This window comes from Sylvia atricapilla, chromosome 15, assembly GCF_009819655.1.
Source record: "Sylvia atricapilla isolate bSylAtr1 chromosome 15, bSylAtr1.pri, whole genome shotgun sequence".
NCBI lineage: Eukaryota > Metazoa > Chordata > Aves > Passeriformes > Sylviidae > Sylvia > Sylvia atricapilla.
Window position 1 is genome coordinate 8,896,390 of NC_089154.1, and position 17,438 is coordinate 8,913,827.

General features: G+C 54.3%; 2 protein-coding genes across 5 annotated transcripts in view; both read right to left on the reverse strand.

Moving 5' to 3' along the window:
* CAPN15 (calpain 15) overlaps positions 1-12,000 on the reverse strand; it is a 55,630-nt gene extending 43,630 nt beyond the window's left edge. For 2 of the 4 annotated variants that reach the window (XM_066330013.1, XM_066330009.1), the window contains exons 1-3: positions 11,891-12,000; positions 6,277-6,656; positions 6,003-6,184 (exon numbers count right to left, since the gene is read on the reverse strand). The gene's annotated coding sequence lies outside the window, so the exon portion shown is untranslated. Of the gene's footprint in view, positions 1-3,354; positions 3,391-6,002; positions 6,188-6,276; positions 6,657-11,890 lie in introns of those variants that run through there. The other 2 variants (XM_066330010.1, XM_066330012.1) reach the window with 2 other exon arrangements.
* A 3-nt stretch (positions 12,001-12,003) lies between these two features.
* Positions 12,004-16,755, reverse strand: LOC136368260 (nematocyst expressed protein 3-like). The gene is made up of 2 exons (XM_066330405.1): positions 16,630-16,755; positions 12,004-12,480 (listed from the first exon to the last, which is right to left on the reverse strand). Exons 1-2 carry the CDS (start codon positions 16,753-16,755, stop codon positions 12,004-12,006), a joined length of 603 nt encoding a protein of 200 aa, XP_066186502.1.
* Between the last annotated feature and the right edge of the window lie 683 nt (positions 16,756-17,438).

Below are 17,438 nucleotides of genomic sequence, written 5' to 3' on the forward strand. Positions count from 1 at the left end.
GGGCCATGACTATTCCCTTTGGAGCCAGATGTGCTGGCAGCTGGTACCACCATCACCAGCAAAAAGGGAGGAGCTCTCTGCCTTTAGTCCCATGCAAGCTGCTGCTGGCAGGGAGAAACCAGAGCTCCTGAAGAGCCCTCACTGTCCAGTGCCAACACACAACCCTGGAGGAGCAGCCTCCTCTCTGGGGATTGTGGGATGTGACTCACACCCTCATAAACCAAGGAGCTCAGGGGCAGCTGGAGGAGCTGGGGCTGTGTGGGGCCATTGAGATGGAGAAGACCACTTCAGACATCCTGAAGGAATGGTCAGCCCTTAGCCCCTCACCAATCCTGCCTCCATGCACAGCAGATCTCCCCTGAAGGAGGCACATGCTCAGGTAGACCAGGGTAACCAGGGAATGGTGTGCAAGGCTGGGAAGATGCATAGCATGAGATGTGGCAGCCTAAGAAGGTTATAAAGTCCCAGAGCAGGTTGGGATAGCTAAGAATGCAGAGGGGAGTGTCTGATGGTGTCTGCTAGCCAAGGATTTGTGTGATCTAGCCAGCCCCCAGCTCCAGGCAGATGGCAGGACCTGAGGACGTGCAAAACCAGGCACCAGCAGGAAAGAAGAGCATGGCTGGAATTCAGCAGGATGACCCTGAGGAAAGAAGTAACCCCAGGAGAGGAAGGGAAAAATCCTCTCTTTTTCCACAAGGCAGCAGGGGAAGAGCAGACAAGCAACAAGACACCCACCTCAGGCAGACCCAGCACTGAAATCCAAGCTGCAAATGCCAGCCCAAGGAGAGCTCCAGGGCTCAAGTGCAGCAGGAGCAAGCGAGCTGGAACACTCTGTGCTGAGCAGGTGTCATGCACACAGCTGGGGACAAGACAAAGTTTTGCTGCTCTTTCTCCCTCCCCTCACCTGCCAAGCCAGCCCAAGTGCTGCAGTCTTGGCAGGAAATGAAGGTGGCAGCAAGTTCCAATTCCTTGCAAAGCTTCTAGAAGGGAGAGGTGGAAAGGAACCTCCAAGGACAGACGGAGGCAGGAGTATAACCCGAGGGATGGGACAATAGGTGGCACATTCAGCTGAGGCTTTTCCAGACCGCATGCTCCATCCACCACAGAGCTGCCTGGTGTTCTGTGACTCAGAAAGCTCTGCCTTACCTGCCAGGGTCAAGGAGTCTTCGGTGTGCAAGGCACAAGGATGACAGGCAGTGTGTAAGCACTGCAGGTGGGAGGGCATAGAAAAGGGAGAGAAGGGTGAAACTCATCCACCCAAATGTTTGTTCTGGGGCAGAGGGCTGAGGAAAGAGAATCAGATACTCCAGCCTTGCAGGAAACTGAGGGGACAGGAAGCTTTAAGTGAGCTGTTTTCCAGGTCTTGGTGAGAAACAGGACCAGTACACCACTTGCAGAGATACCACTAGCTGAAGTGAACTGTCTGGAAGCAGATTTCCAGATGGGCTATTAATGAGGTAACAAGATAATTGAACTTGGACTCCTAGACCGGTGCAGAACGGGATCTCACCCTCTATGCTACTAAATCTGGAACAGCAGCACATGTCTCTGGCCACAGACACCAACATGCAAAGGCAAGCTTGAGGGTCTTTACCTTCTTTCAGCTGCCTTGAAACTGGTTCTGGCCCAACTTTAGCCCAGAAGAAACTCATACACAGCAGCTGAGTTGGGCTAAGCTGCATTTAATGCCCAGCACTGACTCCTCATAAGTATGCAGGCAGAAGAAAAGGTGTCCAAAGCCTGAAGTGAAAGATTAATAGGAGCAGATGTATTGCAGACCCAGCTCAGCCACAGAGCAACTACCCTCAAAGTCTGAACAAAGTTTCCTCTTCTCCCTTGCACTGGACACCGCAAACCAGCGACAGATAATCCAGGGAACTACTGGAAATCTATCCCAGTCACTTTGAGAGAGGGGATTACACAGATCTGAAAGGGCAATCAGCATCTTAATCACAAGCTGGAGAGAGAAAAAGAGGAGAAGCAGGAAGGTTTTTTCAAAATAAGGGTTAACTTCAAACCTTATCTTCACTGACAACTGCAAAGCAGTTTCTGAACAAGCATGAAAATGGCAACAAGGGCACTGCTGCAGAAGGGTCTGAGTGCACACACGTTTAAGAAAACCCACACAACAAAATCCCTACGACCCCAGTGCTCTATTAAGTCAATTAACACTGCTCCAGTGAAGTGCAACGAGCCGCGTGTGTCCCGCAATTCCCGGCCAATTGTGGGTGACTCCGGAGTGTCACCGCGGTGTGGGTGGGCTGGCAGGGCCCTTGAGCTCCAGCAGAGAGCAAATGCCACAGAGAGGCTCACAGGGGAAGAACAAAACAACACAAGCCACAGCATCCAATCCCGGGAAGCTTTTACCAGCAGATCTTATTTCCAGATCTTTTCCTCCCCGTGTTTATAATCCTTGTAGCAGAGTTCTGTCATCCTACTCAGCTCACAGGCTGCCCCAGCTACAAAAGATGTCAGGCTGAAAAATCACCTCGACAGACTGCCTGCTGAGACCAGTTGCATTATAAAAACAGGAAGCTCTTGCCTGCCTGCTCCCAATATGCTATGGATTTAATGGGAAGGAGCAGACGCAGAGATGCTTTGCAAGAAGAGCACACACATGGGACCCTTGCCAGGAAAAATGCATCTTGAGTAACACATGTGCTCTTAGTTTCCTCTTTTTTCAGAAAGGTTTAACTACACTCTGAGCTACCCAGCAGCAATAAACCATTTTTTTTCCCCTCTTTCTCACTTATAGCAGAGTGTTGCTTGGTAAACAGCAGATCTTCCTGTCTGAGGCTGTGCCAGCCTGTGCTGAACAGAACTGTTGTTATTGCACATTCACAGCTAGAGATAAACATGAATAAGAGCCACGAGTAAGAGCCAGGCACTGGTTCTTCAATACACTGCTTTATCAGGTTCACCTTGATTCAGATGTTTCTGACATCTCTCCCTCCTGAAGGGGCAAGATGGCACAAGTAGCAAGGACAAACATTAAAAAAGACAGAAATGACAGCAGCACAAAAAGTGCTCTTCTGTGCTCGCTAGCATTCACAAACTGTGCAGCTCACAGCTCCACCTGCACTTGAAACACTCAAAAGCACAATAAGAAAACAAATGGGCCCAGCCAACCCAAGCTGCCCAAATGGGAAAACAAAACAGCTTTCAGCACATTTCTCAGGACAACTCTCCATCCAGAGCCACAACTGCTGCAAGACATAAAGGTTACAGAGAACTAGTGAAGGAAAAAAAAGTGCAAGTCATCATCTCATCTGCAAGCTGACACCCTGCAATGACACAGGCACAACAAACCAACCCAGGAAAAGTGGACACTGAAGTGTGAGGAGTGTTTCTAACCTTTCCAAGAGCAGATCTCTAGACCAGCTGCTCCAGAAGCACTGGGGAAAAAAGCACAGCGTGAGTTCCAACAATTAGTTCCTGGATAAGTTCATGACCTGCACGAGATGACTGCCTGTCTTCAGCAGCACGGAACTGGACTTGATGACCCATGAAGTTCCTTCCTCCCCATCACTCAGCAACCCAAATTCGTAGAGGCCCAGACACAGCACAAACACAAGGTCATTCCCAAAAGGACAGCAGGGATTGTATCTTCAGATCATGCTAAGCTGACAGATAAGCAGATGAAGGGCTGGCCACTGCAGAAGGGAGGGGAAAAGAGTTGCAGCAAGAAACAGTCTCACAGCTGGTGAAAACTCAGGGCACAGAATTGGACAGCAAAGTCTGAGAGGCAGAAGGTGGAGATGTCCCCCAAGCACACTGTCCCCAGACATTCCAGTCACACCTTTAATTCTAACATAGATTAGACAGACAGTAAATATATAATTTGCCCAAGACACATCCAGTTGCATCCCTTCCTAGAGATAGCTCCAGTTCTCACTGCAGTGCCCTGCCCAAGCCACACAGGGAGAAGGACCTGGCTATCTCCTTCTGCCATTTTAATGCAATTTGGCCTTCCCTGGCTTTCATCAGGCACCATGTCCCAATTTCCAACCAACTGGCCTAGATTTAAGCCAACACATCTCTGGCTGTGCCTCAGGCAAGCACAGAGGTGGCAGAAGCCTGTCAGACAACGGTGCCATTTGGCATTTCCATCACAAACAACCAAGAGACAAAAGCACAAGAATTTTTGAGAGCTGCACAAGAGGCTCCTGCCTTCCCCAGGAGCACAGGAAACAGTGAACACAGGGACAGAACAAGGAGGTGGGACAGACTCTGGGGCAGAGAGGAAGTTCTTCATCCAGAATCATGGAATGACACAACGGTTTGGGTTGGAGGAAACCTTAAAGCCCATCTCTTAACCACCCCTGCCACGTTCCACCAGCCCAGGCTGCTCCAAGTTCCATCCAACCTAGCCTTGAACACTTCCAGAGATGGGGCAGCCACTGCTGTGGCTCAGAAAAGCACAGCTCAGCACAACCATTTAATGCCAAAGCACTGCATTACTGCTGACCCCTCGCCACCTCCAGATGACACCTGAAAACACATCAATCCTTCTGCACACTCCTGTGGCAGCCACGCCATTGCTTCTGTTAGATTATAGGTGTGGAAAACACCTGGTACAAGGAAGTGATACAAACAAAACAGTGCCTGACACCACCACAACCCTCCCTCTCCTCACCAGAGTGGTTTTACTGGCTCAGTCTCCAGCACAAGTGGCTCCTCTTCAGCTACACCAGTACAGCTGGAATTGTAGGATGTGTTTCATTATAAACACCTTAAGCAGTATTTTCTGGGAACAGTCACTTGTAGAAACACAATGGTCATATGAGGAAAAGGTTGTACTCTGAGAAGGCTGAAACACAATGCAGATGGTTTGAGTAATGGTGGAGCAAAGCCAGTCAGCCATGGGAGGTACCTCCAACACAGGGGGAAGCTGAGCTTTAACCAAGGGCTGCCGGCTGCATCCTGAACCAAAAAGGCAGATGGAGAGGAGATCATGTTACTGGAGCCACTCCTACGTGCCTTGCCAGACACATCCAGCTGCCTGAGCCTTGTGTGGTGCTGCAAACCCCCAGGCTCCCCTCCAGCAGACTCTGCTTGCTAAGACATGGCAAGGTCAGGCAACAGGAACAAGGGCAGTAGCTTTTGAAGGCATCCCAAGGCTGCATCAAAACGGATCCAAGAGCCACCTCATCCCTCTCACCCATGAGAACAAGCCATGGCAGAGATCTGACCAACACCTGCCTGGTGACAGTCACCACCCAAACACCAGAGTGCTCATGGCCCAGTCAGTGAAAGTTGTGAGAGGCTCCTGCAGACCTTACGCTGTGGCTGGACATCAACAACACATAAAGACTTCAGCTAGTCCATAAACATCCAGCCAGACCAGAAGGACCAACACACAGCAAGCACGGTGTCCATCTGATGAATCCAAAGCCCAAAACTGGATGAGGCCATGTCAACCTGGATCATTTGAATCCAAGGACAATACTATCACATGCTGCAAATGTATCCTGATGGCTCAAGTTCAGCCTGGCTTCCCAGCACCTTGTCCTGCCTCCACAGCCCAAGGCTAACACCTCCACACATCCCAGCCACATAAGGCACAACACAGTCACCTCTCTGTCCCAGTGCACTGGGAACTGCCACAGCTCTGTGGTTACTGCATGCAAAGCTATGCAGAGTTTCTTCACTTATTGCCCTGGCAGACCTCAAACACACCCTGGCACAGTCATGCAGTTTCCACTGCATGTGTGAGGTGCAACTTTGGGAAGACCCCACAATTTCTCTTCCGTTCTCACAGTTTCTTCTTCGTCATGAGAAAACCAGATGACATTGGTATCCCCACCCATTTGGGCACGTAGCCTTCACACAGACAGCATGGAAACACTCAAAGAAGGAACTCAAACAAGGAAGAAAGACAAGAACGAGAGGCACGAGAGACACGAAGCGGGGTAACTGTGCTCACAAACCAGAGGAGAGAAGGTCTCCTTCCTTCCAGCCCCTCCCAGCCCAGCACCATCTGAGTCAGAAAAGCCTCTCACCCAACACAATTCCTGCTTGGCAGGTCCAGTGCCAGTCTGTGTAGGGTCAGCCTGGTGTCCCTGGTCCCGAGCAGCTGCTGCTGGCACCTGCTGAGTGGCCTGGCTGGAGGAGCATGCTAGAAGGTCCCGCCACCAAGCACTGGGAGCACACCAAGCCTGGAAGGAGCAGCTGCTGTCCCAAGCTGCTGGACAGAGAGTGAAAAAAGGGCATGTAAGAATAAATGACTGCTGAGACTTCAGGCTCATCAGCATGGCACCAGCAGAGACAACCAACCTCACATTTTTGGTCCCTCAGTCAGCATCCCCTTGAACTCCAGCTCGCAGAGGGCTCTGTGCTTCCCACGACATCCAGCTGGAGCTTGGTCTCCCCTGGAGACAGCTTTTGGGTCAGCTCAGATTATTGTGCTCTCAGAATCTTTGGCTGTGACTTTACAGTTCCACCACTGGCCTCGCTCCCTGCCAGCGGCCGCTGCTCAGCATCCTGGTGCAGGCTGTCATCAGAGCAGGGGATGCCACACCTCGGGAGCACAGCAGGATGAAGCACAGCAGGATCGGATGGAGGAGGACTCTGGACAGCTCTCGACAATTAGCAACAGGGCAGGATCTCCCGAGGGGCCGGATGGGAACGCGGCGATGTCTGGCGGGGCACGCTGCCTGAATGTTCAAATACAGAAACAGATGTTAATTACCCTGCATAGCCAGGACATCATTAGCAGCTACATCTCCTGGAGATTCTGAAGTACAAATTCCTCTGATTATGCCAAACATGCCCATCCCACCCCCAGAAGCCATGACGTTTGAGTAGTTGCCTCGGCAAACCTCCCTCCTCTGAGATACTTCCCCTTCCTCCTTCACACTCTCTGCTCTCAAAACAACCTGTTTTAATGAAATTCCTGCTTTAGGAAAGTGCTGTCTCCTTTGGGATGGGCTTTTAGCAGATGGAGGTGACAAGAACCCTAGTCTGTAAGTGTCTGGCTATCCAGCACACTCTTACTCCCTCTACTTTAAGTTGGGGAGGGAGGACAAAAATAAGGATTCAGCTGGCACTATGTGATCAGTGTGCCTCTTTAGGAGCAGAGCAGGAGACCCCATTCTGCCCCTTCACCTTGCTCACCATCCCCACAGCCACACCATCAGATGCAGTGTGATACTCCCGGGGTAGGTGAGGGTGAACTCACCAAGAGCACTTCCAGCACTCCCCATCACTGACAATTCCAGGCAGTGAGGAAAAGCTGCCCTGTGGTGAACACCTGGTGCTCTAATGGAACCAGAGCAGCAGAGGGAGGATGCACAGAATGGGCAAGGGACACCACTCAGGGACCAGTAATGGGTACGTAAGGGAATGATTCAGGAACCTTCAGGTTCAAAAGGATCACCCTGATCCTTGTAGCCCAAGGGTCTAAGCAGCTACACAGGGAATTCCAGGCCCACAGCACCTCTAAGGCACTGGCTGAGCCGCTCACACACTGGAAAGGTGGGAGACTCAGGAGAGCTAACGAGGGAGTGAGACCAACACCAGCGGACAGAGCACCCCTCAAGTGCCACATCACATCATTATCCTTGCACATACCATGGGATAAGAAGGGAAACAGCTCAGCACAGACCTGCTGGGCTGGGCTGGAATTCCAAGGACTTCCCGAGCTCTGCCTGCTGGCCACAGCCTGCAGGAAGCAGACTGACAAGGGGTAAGCTGGAGAGCAAGACCTTGACCAGACCAGTGCTGCAGCCTCTGTGGATTGTGGATGGCCACAGGAGAGGACAGAGCTCAGCACACAAGGACCCTGGTGCTGTGCTTCCACTTCCATAGACCAGCACAAACACAGGGGATTAGCTGCCAGCAAAGTTGCCCATGAGTAACTTTCTCTGCAAACCTTTTTGTTACAGGAGCAGAAGGATGTAAGTTGGGAAGCTGCCTGTGATATCCTCAGTAAACTGAAATCACCAGGGCTGGGATTAGGAACAAGATGCTGAAGGGGAAACGTTGGTGCCACTGGAAGCATTACATTAGAAATGCAGCTGGGCAGTATCACTGAAGGGGACAACAGCTTTTTTGTAAGGTCTTTGTCTCTATTTCACCAAATTGAGAATGCACTGATAACCAAGGGCTGCTCACACCAGGGCTGGGGCAGGACACCAGCTCAGTCCCCTGACGCAGTGTCACTGTCACCATCCCTGATGCTGAGCCTGCTTGGGCCCACAGCATTTCCTACAAAAGGGGCTGCACTGCAGGAACAGAAAAGCTCTTTCTTTTTTTATGAACACTCATTAGAGTTTACACCGTTGCCAAAGTGTGGAGGCACGCATTTATGGAGGAACAGAGATATGGTTCCAACATTGGTTTTAATGTGCAAGCTTAAAGACTCGGCTTCAGTTTTTAGAAATCAAACTTGATCATCTCAAGCTGGCAAAAATAGCCCCATGTTCCCTTGAGTTATTTTCTTTTCAAATAGGCAGGGTACAGCACAATAGGAAATATCAGCAGTTATGTATTCAACCTCCAGAAACCCAACGGGCCAATTCCAGCAACCCACGGCAGCTTTCCAATCCTCCCTGATCTATTTGCTGGAGTTAGTCTGAAAAGCAGGCTGCCCCCGAGCCATTCAGCAAACTCCACGTCCCGCTAATTACATCAATATAAATGTATTATCTTGGCTGTCAAACACGGGCTGCCTGAACAGGACAAGGCTCTGCCATAGAAATGCAGGAAAACAATTGCTCTTTCTGCTGGTGACACATTTCTCTGGATCCTATTTCCTTGCCAGGGCTCCCCCTTCTCCCTTCTGCCCAGGCACCAGGGCATCAGTGCTTTTTTTCTTCCAGAGCAAGAGGAAATGGCACACAAAAACCCTCTCATCTTTTAAGCAACTGAACACAAACGAATTTTGGGAACACCACCGGCATTTCCTATCAGCCAACCTGAGAGCTGCCAGCACGCGGGGAAGGGAGCTGTGAGGGCAAGAGTTAAATATTTCTCGTGAGCAGGCAGCAGCTCTTCTGCCTCTTTTGGCTTCCTCAGCTGCCATTGCTAAATGCAAGGCAAGTGTCAACACTCCAAACAGCAAATGTGACAGAAATTCGGCGCCGCCTGCTCCTCCCTGCCCAGCTCAGGGACTGTGGTCTGGAGAGGAGGGAGCTCTCAGGAAGGCTCCAACAGCAACCAGCAAGGTTGAGGCAACCACAGGCAGATGCAGATCCCTCCTTCCAGGGAGCAGGGAGGCAGCTCCAGAGAATGGGATTATGACGGAAAATGAGGAGGAAGCCACTGACTCACCTGTCCCACCCGCGTAAGCAGCTTTCCCACCGAAGGCTGCACTGAGTGTGACCTTGCTCAGAGCTCCAAGTTCCAGCAAATCAGGAGCTCACAAGGGTCCCCCCAGCTCTGGGCACTGAGAGAGAGCCATGGTGGCAGGACACTGGGCTGACACACTGGGCTTTCCAAATCTGCCTCCTCTGACCGTAGGCAGCCACAGTCCCTTACTCCAACCTCCTTCTGCTTCATAAAAATCCTCACTTGGGAGAAATGCCACAGCGTCTGATCCTCCCCAGGAAGAGGTCCTCTCCCTCTCACAGGAAGGGTCAGAATGAAGCCAGAAAAAGCCAAGCCTGGATGCAGATGAAGCGGGATGATGGAAGGAAAACTGCATTTCTCCACCGATGAGCAGATGATGTTTCCACCAGCAGGGATCAACACGACCATGGACACACGGCACAGGCTGAGTCTCTCTCTAGATCTCACATGCAACCAGTGCAAACTTGGAAAGCTCCCACAAAACCTCCAGGACAGAGGAGAGCAGCGTGTTTTCCATGAGTTAAAGCCAACTGCACTCAGCTGGCCAAGGGAACACTAGGGCTGTGGCCACTTGCCTCTGCAAAGCCAGTGGAATTCCAAGCAAAGATAGAGGGTGCTCACAGTAAAGATAAGGGGGTAGCAAGCCAGGAGAGTGAGGGGTAATCAGTGCATCTGCTGAGGGCATCCAGGCTCCTCTGTGGGGTCAGCCAGCCCTTCCACCACCATGAGACAGCTCCAAGTCTGATCACGATGCCTGACCTTTTTTATGAGCGACTTTAGCACCTTTGGGTTGTTTTTCCATGATTTATTCTGATTCAGGAGACACCGTGCCTGGCCCACACCTCCGGCTCCCTTATGTACCAAGTCATCAGGCTGGAGGAAGCTGCTCGCCCTCCTGCCAAAGCAGTTTGGGCTTAGCAAACCCAGCCAGTCACACCAAACCTTCAAAGGGCTCTCCAGCCATTCAACCCCTCCCAAGGAAGGGAGCAATGTTGGGTCTTGCCTTCTGCCTTCAACTGTTAAAGCCTTGGATACAAATAGAAGCTGACGTAACTTGAAACGAGTTAATACCCCCACATACATAAAATCGGGGTAATTTGAATCATGCCTTGGACAGGTTATGCTCAGGCAGAGCTCAGCCCTGCTCTGGTGCACTCAGAGGCACGAGCCAGGCTGTTCAGCAGGATCTCAAAAAATGGCAAGACAAAAGCCACCAGCAGACTCCAGGAGTCGCAGGCGGCCAGTCTGTCACTGCAGGTCTGCTCCAGTTTAGGGAAGAGCACAGCCCTGAAGCACAAGTCTCTCTGAGTCCCAGGTGACAACATGCAAAGCATGGCAAGATCTCTGCACTCAGAGCCACAAGAGCCACAGTCTGGGATATGCACCCCGCATCTCCACACTGGCTCCCTCCAAACACATCTCCCAGTCTCCATCAGCTCTTGACTGACCCACAGCAGTGAAGCACTGTCCTGCACCAGTGCCCCAGGCCACATGCAGTGAGCAGTTCCCAGACAACCTTCTGTCCAGCCATGAGAACCCACCCAGCCACATCCTGGGCCTGCAGGCCTATGGAGCGCCAAGCTTCAGTGAGATTCCCAGCTGAAAAAACGCTTAGAGGAAACAGTATGACATTTCAAACACAACGGTCACATTATCCCATCTCCTCTAACAGGCCCACGGATGATCACCCTGAACAGTTGCTTCCTGGTGCTTGGGGGGATATAGCCCAGGAGCAGGAGCAGGGAGAGGAGAGAACTCAGGAAATGGAGAGGCTGGCAAGTACAGAGCTTTTTCCATCCCATCCTTTAAGACTCCAGCATCCAGGACCTGGAGGCTGAGATGCTTCAACTGCAGCTAAGCTGACGTGCAGCAAAATCCAGGGGTCTTGATGAGACACTGGGACCCAACAGCCTCAAGGATAAGAGCCAGCCAACTGATTCTAAAGGGCAAACTCGCAGAGGCGTCAGAAACTCTGCATAAAGCCCTGCTCACCCCCAGCACGGATGTGTAAGCTGGAGGTGAGTGAAGACGTGAAGGACAGGCAGCCCGGGCTGCTGGGGCTCGGCCGTGCTCCAGCCCGGAGCCGGCACTCGGCGGTGCCGTAAGCGGGGCTCCCCCGGCCGCGGGAGGACCCGGGAGCTGCGATCTCTCCGCACCGGGCGCGGGGCGAAGGCAGGGCAGGCACTGCAGCCTACCGCGAGCAGTCACGAAGCCTCCCCGTCCCCACCGGCTGCTGCACGACCCTCAAGCCCGTTAAAACCCCTCCGGCTGCGCCTGTGTCCGGGATGGGGTGCGAGCGGGGCCCTCGCAGCCCCCAGGTCCCCCCCAAGCCCCGGGCAAGGCACCCCGGCCGCCGCACAGCACCGAGCCGGGACCCCGGCACCGCCCGCCCCCTGGCCGCCACGGCCTCCGGCCCCCGCTCGGGCCCACCGGCAACAGGTGGTGAGGCCGGCCCGGGGGCGGCCGGGCCCAGCGGGCTCCTCCAACCGGGAGAGCCCCGGGCGACCCCCGGCGCGGGCGGGAGCCGCGGCCCGCGGCGGGAGGCCCCGGGCGGGCGGCCCGTCCCCGCTCCCTCCCCCGCGCCCCCGTCGCCGCTCACCTGGGGGTGGAGGCGCCGCGTTGCCGCTCTGTCCCCCCGGCCCCGCGCGTTCCCCCGGGCGGAGCAGCTCGCACCCGCCCCGGCCGCCCCGCCGGCCCTTCCTCCCGCCCGCCCTACGCCGCCGCCGTGGCGCAGCGCCCCGTCCCGGCCGCGGGCGTGCGGCGCGGAGACGGCGCAGAGACCGTCGTGAATAGCGCGGCGGGACTACGAGCCCCGAGGGGCGCCGCGCGCAGGAAGCGGAAGGTGGCGGCCGAGCGGGGCACCGGGAGAGGCGGTTCGGGGTCGGGGCAGGCCCGGCGGAGCCCGGGCAGCGGCGGCGCTTCTGGGCCCAGGGACCGGTGAGCCCCGGGCGCGCGGAGGGCGGGGGCCGGAGCGGCCGGTGAGGGGCGGCGGGCGCCGTGCGGCGGGCGAGGACTACGACTCCCAGCGTGCCTTGCGGCCCGTGAGAGCGCCGCCCCCCGGCCGGGGGTCGCAGCGCGGGCGGCGCTGCCCTCGGGGTCGGTGGGACCTCCCCGGGCTGAGGGTCCCGGACGGTCCGGCGGGTTCTTGGCGTGTTCCGGGGATCCCGCGGCTCCGGTCGTCCGGAGTCGCTGTTTGGAAAAGGCGGGTGCGTGGCCCTTGAGCCCTCACACGGAGGCTCCGTGCGCCCCTGAGCGTCCCCGCCCGCTCCCCTGGAAGGTGCCGCCGTGAGGGGATGGAGTATCCGGGCGTTCCCTGTGAGGATCAGAGCCCGCGGCTGAGGCAACCTGGGCAGAAGCCGCTCCTAATTACAGTTCTTAATGACCTGGCGGCACATGAAGCGCAGGTGGAGCCGGCAGGGATCTGCTCGGCGCTGCGGGCGATGTGCAGCCGCGGTTCGCCGTGGGACGGCGGGAGCGGGACCGGGCCGCGGCCCTCGGGCACCCTCAGCCAGCCCCGGAGTCCAGACCCACCCGGCCAGGTTAAGAGGCACCTTCAAACCCTCTCACCCCAGGGAGATGAGAGCTGGGAGCAGTTCGTGCAGCACCTGCTGCAGTCACCGTGCTGGAGCCTCCCGGAGCCACGAGCGAAACGGGGAGGGGGTTGCAGAAGGGACCCCGCCCAGCAGGTCCAGCACACCCTGATGGGAAATCAGCGGTCGTTGCCCCAGCAAAAGACACATCATTTAAGCAGAAGCATTTCTGCCACTGTTATTTGGGGTGAGCCAGGGAAGAAGCAGCCTCATGCTGCCCTCGCTCACAAATGGGATTTCTGGACTGGGGAAATTGAGGGCTGGCTGCTCCAGCAGTGCCTGAGGAAAGCACAGGGCAGGTATCTCCAAAATCACAGGATTATGGAGTATCCCAAGCTGGAAGGGATGCACCAGGATCATCAAGTCCAACTGCTGGCCCTGCACAGGACATCTCCAGGAATCTTGCCACAGCCAGTGGGGCTGCCTTGCCCTTTGTAGGGCAAAACCTCTCAGGATCCACTGGGGAAAAGGAGAGTTTGGGTTTAAAAGAACATGCTGGTTCCACCATGGTGGGCATTTCCAGTAAGATCTGTCACCAGCTACAGAGCATCAGCTGGAGTGGGAGCTTGGGCACTTGGGGACATTCAGTGGCTGCCTCAGGTGTCCAGGTCCTGGCCCCACAGGTCACATGAGACCTGCTGGCTGTCTTCATCCCTGATCTCTTCAGCCTTATGGAATAGCAGTTCCCTCCTCAAAGCACCTAAAACGTGCCCATGTATGGGGATCTGGGTTCAGCTCCTTTTGTTATCCTCAGGATTATTGAGTGTGAGCAGTGTGAGAGCACAGCAGAGGAGTCCCTGCAGCTCACGTGGGCTTCAACATCTACATGGCACAGACCCCAGCTTTGGCATGACAGGAAGGTTCTGGCTGGAATTTTGTCACCAGCCCAGCCCTCATTATTTACAGAATAAATTTGTGAAGTAAATTTTGCCCTGTTAGAAAGTGATTTCAAAAAGTGGATTATTTCAGCGTGTTCAATTAGGAACTAAAATCATGGGAAGGTTTGGCTTGGAAGGAACATTAAAGTTCATCTCATTCCACCCCTGCCATGGGCAGGAACACCTCCCACTATCCCAGGCTGCTCCAAGCCCCATCCAACCTGGCCTTGGACACTTCCAGGGATCCAGGAGCAGCCACAGCTTCTCTGGGCACCCTGTGCCAGGGCCTTCCCACCCTGACAGGGAACAATTTCTTCCCAATATCCCATCCATCCCTGCCCTTCCCTGTGTCCTGTCCCTCCATCCCTTGTCCCAAGTCCTCCAGCTCTTCTGGAGCCCTTTTAGGCCCTGGAAGAGGCTCTGAGGTGTCCCTGGAGTTTTCTCCAGGTGAACTTCCCCAGCTCTCCCAGCCTGTCAGAAATTCAATGAACTGGGATCCACATTCTCTAATTTTAGCTGGATAAACTGAGGCCCATAACTGGCAGTGCTCATCACATCTATGAGCACTGGAGAAAGATGGAGGATTTCAGTTATTCCAGACAAATTCCTGTTCCTGTCATGGATGATAAAATGAATCAAACATTCAGTTGATGCAGCAGAGACCTCAATATTGCAGTGAGCTGCATTCCTGGAAATGAAGGAATGCCATAGCTGAAGGCCTGGCTAAAGGTGAGGGGAATGTCACCTTCTGCTCTGCCCTGAGCAAATCTCATCACAGAAAACAATCATTTTTAAGCATTGTAACCCCACACTGACTGTTGCCCAGCATCCCCTCCACCTGCCATGCCTCCTAAAATGACCTCCTAAAATTTTCCTGGAGCTTGCTGGGCTGCCGGGACCATCCCAAGCTTTTTTTGACCTTGCTTTCCTCTGGCTGCAAAGGTTCTCCCCCAGCCACCACCACTTCCCAAATCTGACAGAGGAGAATGTCAGCCAGCTCTCCCCACACCATGGACTCACACAGCTGAGATCCAACCAGCCATGGATCAACGTGTGTCAGCCCAGACACAGCTCTGGATCTCTCTGTGTGCTCCTGGCACTAATCCTGAGCTGCTGTGCCATGGGATACCCCGGAGGATGGGAGGTGACCTGGAGCACACCCAGCTGGCCAAGCACAGGGGAACACACCCAGAGTTGGCAGGGACTGGAGGATGCACAGGGAGAATTCCCGTTGTGTTCTGGCAGTGCTGGAACCAGCAGCTCCTCCCCGAGGCACATCAGGTGAGAAACGGTTTGCATGTTCCACAACCCAGGATCTTCCAGTCCTCCTTTCCCAGGACACCAAGCCTGAATGAGCCTTCCCTCCATTCTCACCTCTGCTGTCACCTCCACATTGGCAAGTGACTCTTTCCTGCCCTCAACCCTCCCAGCTGCAGCCTGAGCCAGAAGGAAGTCCTGATGGCTGTTGAAGGGCAGGACAGAAAGTCATGATCCATCACTGATTTGGGAGGAGATCTTCCTCCTGGAGCTGTTGCAATGGAAGGCTTTTTGCAGCAAGGCAGGTGCAAGGAAATGCAACCCTTTACTAAGTATACATTATATATATATATATATATCGTATAAGGGTGGGGAGGCCCTGGCACAGGGTGCCCAGAGCAGCTGTGGCTGCCCCATCCCTGGAAATGTCCAATAGCAGGCTGGACAGGGCTTGGAGCAACTTGGGATAGTGGAAGGTGTCCCCATGGCAGGGGGTGGGATGAAATGAGCTTTAAAATTCCTTCAACACAGAAGAGTTGCACTTTCATTGTCAAGAGAATGCATCACCCACATTTTTGGTATGAGGGAAATTGGACTTGATGACTTTGAGAGGTACCAGAATGCCCCAGGGAAGATCCAGACTCTATTTGTGGAGGCACGTGGTTGTTGCAGAGGTCTAGCAGCTGTCAGCAGTGTGTGGTCTGACACCAGGCTCATGGTTCCTCCTGCTCACCCAGCACCACGTGCTGTCACCTGCACTGGGACAGCTGAGGGGATGGAGATGAATGGTCCTGTTGCAGCTGTGCCAGGATATGTTCAGTGTGCTCTGTCTTTTTTGGTGTGGTTATGACACTCATACCTTTCCCTGCTTGAAGGAAAGGTACCCATGCCCTCTACTCAGGCAGGATTTTCTGTTCCAAAACCCCAGGTGATCCCAGGGCCCCACACCTGTCCTTGGGACTGAGTCTGTGACCTAAAATGGCCCCCCTGGGCCCCAAACCATGGGGACATGGGGGATTGGACTGTCTCCTGGGGTGCTGGAGCTGTGGGAATGTTTATGGCACTCTGGGGGTACCAGGAATTCCCTGTAGTCCTGGGGGAATTCTCACTAGAGGAGTTGTCAGGATTTCCTTAGGGAAATTTGAAAGTTCTGGGAGTATCAGAGCCTTCTTGGGGGAATCAGGGAGCTCTGGGAGTATCAGGCATCCCCTTGGGTGTGTGGTGTCCCCAGGAGATGTCACAGTCCTCAGTTCCTCACAAGTGCATGGGGACCTCGGAGATTTGGGGTACCCCAGCTGTCATCAGTGGGGTGGAGGTGTCAGGGGACCCCAGGGAGGTCACTGGCCAGGGGGGAGGACTTGCTGTGGCCCTTGGGCACACCTTGGGGCAGGGGTAGTGACAGGGACCCCCAGGGCCTTGGGAAGGACAAGTCTCATCCCTCTGCAGCCCCTCTATGAACCCTATCAGCCATCAACAGCCCATCAATACCCTTGACTCCTTATTTCTCAGAGCTCCCCAACAGTCCCTGCTCCCTCTCCAGCCCCCCCAGTGACCCCCAACCTTCCCCAGGGATGACCCAGAGGATCCTACTGCCCCACCACTTCATTCCTCACTTGCTGTACCACCTTGAGCCACTGTTTACCCACGGAAACAAGGGGACGTGGGTTTGGCCAGGGGCTGGGGTCCACGGCCTCCCAGATCCCCTTTGACTGCTGGACAGTTTTCCCTGTGTTTGCCATGGTCCTGATGGTTCAAGTCCCTACTAGCATCATTATGAAGGGTCTGGCTGTCCCCAAACACAGTATAGGGGCTCTGACCTGTCCCCTGCTCCTCACACACTTGGGCTGGTCTCTCATGGCTCCATGAGGGGATTCTGTCACAGCCCCCCAGGTTACCCACTGGATTGCTGGTTTAACCATTCCTATCCCCAACACAGCTACTAAAACACTTCAAATCATAGAATATGTTGAGTTAGAATGGATCCACAGGGGTCACTGCCTCTGGCTCCCTGCTCTTTAAGAGACCAGTCTTCTCAATACAAAGTGCCCCAGGTATGTGGGGGCTGGAACACTCCTCAGAAAGAGCTGAAGGCAGAGGAAAGAGTGATAAAAAGGATTTTTGGCAGCAGTGCCTCTTCTGCCACCCTCCCTAGGCAGAGAGGTGAGATGGCATAGGTGGAAGCTACGTTTTCACTGGGAGTCTGTCAGAATGGGGTGGTAGAAAGGGTTGGGTAAATTGGGAGAGGAGAACCAAGTGAGGTTGGTTGAGGAGCTCAGTGTGACTGCTCCTTGGAGCAGCCTGCTCCAAAATCCCTGGGATCCAGAGGGTCTCTCTTGTCACCCCAAGGCCCACACTGTCCTGCTGAAAGGTGAGTAAGGGGGCTGGAGATCCCCAGGATCCAGCAATAATCAACTCCCACATA

Excerpts from the sequence above, each read along its gene's own strand:
- LOC136368260 (XM_066330405.1), bottom strand. The coding sequence starts at position 16,755 with ATGGCAAACACAGGGAAAACTGTCCAGCAGTCAAAGGGGATCTGGGAG. Across the intron at positions 12,481-16,629 it reads GGCTCAAGGTGGTACAGCAA|CGACTCCGGACGACCGGAGC; the intron begins GTGAGGAATGAA and ends TTTTCCAAACAG.